The 4,303-nt window shown below is 32.2% G+C and overlaps 1 protein-coding gene across 1 annotated transcript in view; it reads left to right on the forward strand.

The window, feature by feature from the left end:
* Nucleotides 1-3,801, forward strand: part of ARHGEF38 (Rho guanine nucleotide exchange factor 38) — a 135,516-nt gene extending 131,715 nt beyond the window's left edge. Inside the window, exon 14 of the mRNA XM_008051478.1 lies at nucleotides 3,616-3,801. Within this exon, the coding sequence (XP_008049669.1) occupies nucleotides 3,616-3,801 (186 nt within the window). The remainder of the gene's footprint in view (nucleotides 1-3,615) is intronic.
* Nucleotides 3,802-4,303: the final 502 nt, after the last annotated feature.

A 4,303-nucleotide genomic window follows, 5' to 3' on the forward strand; every position in this document is an offset into this window, starting at 1 on the left:
ATATATAATTGTTAAATGAAGAACATGAACACATGCTCCTGAAGAATGAGAGAGACGAATGAGTATTTTTCATGCAATACAACAACTATTTGGTTTCCTGAAATACTGTAAATACTGACTCATAGCTTTTTAGTTTTTGAAAGGAAGATTAAAACATATTATGGTTTTATTGTTAATTGGAGAACTGGGTTGAAATCAATAAAATGAGATTCTGTGAAGACAGGTAATATGCTTACTAAAGCAAGAAAAGTTAAGGGCACAAATATAGAATCAGGGAACGCTGAAGTAGCAATAGTACCATAGGAAAAGATCTGGTGGTTATAAATAGTTAGAAATAAATTAGGTATGAGTCAATAATACAGAGTGTTATAAAAAAAAAAGGAAAAGCTGTGGAGAACTGAGTTGTATTCACAGAATATACTGCACATAAAATGAGTCAGAACTTTATAGAATGAAAATAAGCAATTATAAAAAGATATTTTAATAAATGCCAAAGAAAAAGAGAAGAGAATTAGCTGATTATGGCTCAAATGAACAACATTTAATTAGTATGTCTAGACTAAAATATATTAACATTTAAGATATAGCCTAAAATAATTAAAATATTGAAAACAATAAATCTTTCAGGTCTTAATTGCATGACAGGTTAAAAGCTTATAACTTATAGTCTAGCATAAAAAGACTAAGGCATAGTGGCTCACATCTATAATCTCAGCTCTTTGGGAGTCTGATACTGGAGGATTGCTTGAGTCCTAGGGTTTGAGACACAGCAAGAGACCATTTCCAAAAATACTAAAAAAGAGACTTAAAAAAAACCCTAATGATAAAGAGACTGCTGCCTCTTTAAAAGGAGATGTATTCCCATTTTGAGTATATAATATATGCATCCATTTAACATAAATAATATAAAAACTGAAAAATGTTCATCCTAAATAAACTTTAGACCATGATCATCTAAAGTATTTAAAGTATATGTTTAATTATGTACCTTAAGTTTGCAATTTCATGAAAATCTTTACTTAATGTTTAAAATATAAACCATAATCTAACGTTATGCCAAACAGATTTAGATGGAAGAATTTATATTCTTCTTGAGAGAATTGTGCTAAAGTGAAATACTACCACAGATATTTAGGGATTGCATATTAGTAGGTAATCTATAGCTGCATTGGTAAAGATTTACCTATTATTTATTAAAAAATTACAAAAGATGGTCAGCAACTGTCAATGCAGGCTCTTACAGATTTTTTTCAGATGTATTATAGTATATCACATTCCTGAATGCTTTTGCAAACCAAATTCTCCATTCTGCTCTTGCGGACCTATTCAATGTTTTCACTTTCTAAACAACAACAAAACAACAGCATTAGCAGCATATTAAAGACTCTAGTCCCTTTCCACAAGAATACACTCTGCACATACTTGCTAGAACAAGAGTTTTGTCCCTAAAGCATTATGAGAAATGGGCCAAGCACTGGATTTGGTTAGAAGATAGATAATATAGGACCAAGCAGACCCAATAAGCTCTATGATTAAGAGTATGTTTCTTCTCCAAGTCACAACTCACAAGGTTGTTGAGGACAAAACACATTTGACATGCAATCTGTCACGAGCTCTATAAAAGGTGGTTATTATTGCTGCCACAAAGTCTATAGTACCTTTTTTTATTTTTTTGCTTTAAAAAATTATGCAATAATATCCAACAATCTCTCTTGTATGTATCTTATATGATACAAGATGATCTCATATATTATCCATGCCCTTCAGTCTAACTTTCAAGTCAAATAAATACATATTTGAATTGCTACTGTGTATCATGAAGTGGCAAATAGAAAAAAAGTTTAAATGTGTCTGTCTTAGTCTATTTGTACTGCCATAAGTAAGTACCATAAACTGATTGACTTACAAAAAACAAATTTATTTCTCACCGTTGTGGAGGCTGGAAGTCCAAGACCAAGGTACTGGCTTATACGGTGTCTAATGAGAGTCACATTTCTGGTTCAAGGTAGCACCTTCTAGCTGGGTTCTTACATGCTGAAAGTGGTAAAGGGTCTCTTGGGGCCTCTTTTATAAAGAAATGAATCCTGTTTATAATGGTGCCCAAACACTGCCCAAAGGCCCTACCTCTCCAAATCATCACCTTGAGAATTAGGCTTTCAACACATGGATTTTGGAGGGACACAAACATTCAGACCACAGGAATGTGGTTCCTTTTCTTGTAGCTCCTATTGGTTGACAAGTTGATATGCCAATCAATGGAACTGGAATTTTATCAAAAGTTAAATAACAGTTTAAGATTTAAATGACAACTTAAGCTCGGACCTGTAGTCCCCTCCTCCCACTGCCCAGTCCCTTTTCCTGCTCAATGAAGTCACTTTATTTCTCAATTTCCTTTATGCATTGATCCTCAATTTTGAGAGACAGTCTGCTTGCCGTTTGCTATTTGTTGTTTTCATGCATTCATCACTGTGCCTTTAAATATGATGTAGTCACCTACTTTGTCAACTTTGTCATTTATGAAACATTATTTCTTTCAAAATCCAGCTCACAATTAGCTGATGTGTCATCTATGTGTAGAGCTGTTCTTTTTGTTTTTGCTTTTTGGTGTGTTTTGTTTGTTGATTTTTTTTATTTTCCTAGGTGAGTTCTAAGGTCCTTAAGGAGATAATACCTGGCACTTAGTAGGTACTTCAAAAATGTTTATTAAATGAACGAATAAACGTTAGCCAATTTTTAAATTTTATATCATAATTAAACCTTTTTATTATTGGTCTTATGATTTTCTTGAAAGAACTAAATACTTATTGGGGGCTTCATAAGCATCTAATGATATGAAGCATTAGTTTGACTTCAGAGAAAAATTCTTTACACTTAAATCTGTTTTATTAATTTATTCTAGGTCACTTAAAATAATTTTTAAAATTAGAAATTTAACTCATTGTCCTTAAAAGATTTGGGAAATAAAGAATGAAACAAAGAAGTAAAAATGAAAATCAGCTATAATTCCACCAAAGAAACAAAATCTAGCAATATTAGACTTATATTGCACATCTAATTTTATATCTTTTCTTAGGCTTACTATTTCATCACAAGCATTTCCCAAATTATTAGTCTCTGAAAACATCATTTTTAATGACTATGAATTTCCTGAGCATGAGGGTCTAGAATTTAACTCCTCTCCTCTTCCTGAACCTTTAGTGTTATGCCTACTCTGCTCCCACTTTTCACTTTCACGTGAGCATTGCAGCAAAATCATCGTGCACAACTCTCTGTCAGTGTTTCTGTTTCTGCAGAAGATATTCTTAGAACTATTATTTATATTCAAAAGAAGTACCATTTAAAAAAAACTTCTAATAGTAACTGCCAAATTACCTTCAAGCATTTACAGGTCAGAATTCTCCCAACAGAATAGTAAGAATTCCACTTCACTTCATTCTTACCTATATATATTCTTATCTATATTTTAGCAAATAGATCCAATAGAAGTAGTTGGACAATGTGACTTTGAAAAAAATAAGAACACTTTAGCATTGCTTCTAAAAGCTTGTAAATCTTTTAAGTTTCTCTGAATATTTAGGTGCCAGTTCCAATAATGTCATTTGCTTCTTTGTCTAGATTTTCTATGCCGTTCATGCTTTTCAAGCACGGAGTGACCATGAACTCAGCCTTCAGGAGTATCAGAGAGTCCATATACTTAGATTTTGTGACCGAAGTGGCAATAAAGAATGGTGGTTAGCTGAAGCTCAAGGACAGAAGGGATATGTGCCAGCTAACTATCTTGGGAAGATGACTTATGCTTAAGAAAACAAGCCTTTGACTTTTATTTTCTAGCAAGTTGTTGATCGGCTACCTCATAAAACTGATGTTACAAAACTTTGAGCCAGAAAGCAAGAAACCTTCAAGCTATATGAACTGATACAGTATCAAGTTTTCAGGAAGACTGTCCTTCATAACAGGATTGCTTTATGAATGTACTATAAAGAATACATATTGGAGGAAATACTACACCAACAGAAACAGCAAAGCAAACAGTCCAAGCTCCAACTATCATTAAAAGTGAAAATCTTTTAAAAGGGTAAATGTATTCTTTTATCATCATGAAAGTTTGGATCTAAGAATAAGGTTTTTCCATTTATTGGAATTTATTTTACTATATGATGTATTGGCCTCAAATGTTTTTGTTTTTCATATTTCTCTCTTACAAATCCATGTTTATATACATACTTGCATATAAACCATATGTAATGAAGTTTATACATGTGTATAATATAGGTCATACTCATATATGTAAAAACCAGAGATT

The sequence above is a fragment of the Carlito syrichta genome, unplaced genomic scaffold (assembly GCF_000164805.1).
Source record: "Carlito syrichta isolate Samal-C Ts95f unplaced genomic scaffold, Tarsius_syrichta-2.0.1 Scaffold176108, whole genome shotgun sequence".
In the NCBI taxonomy this organism is placed as follows: Eukaryota; Metazoa; Chordata; class Mammalia; order Primates; family Tarsiidae; genus Carlito; species Carlito syrichta.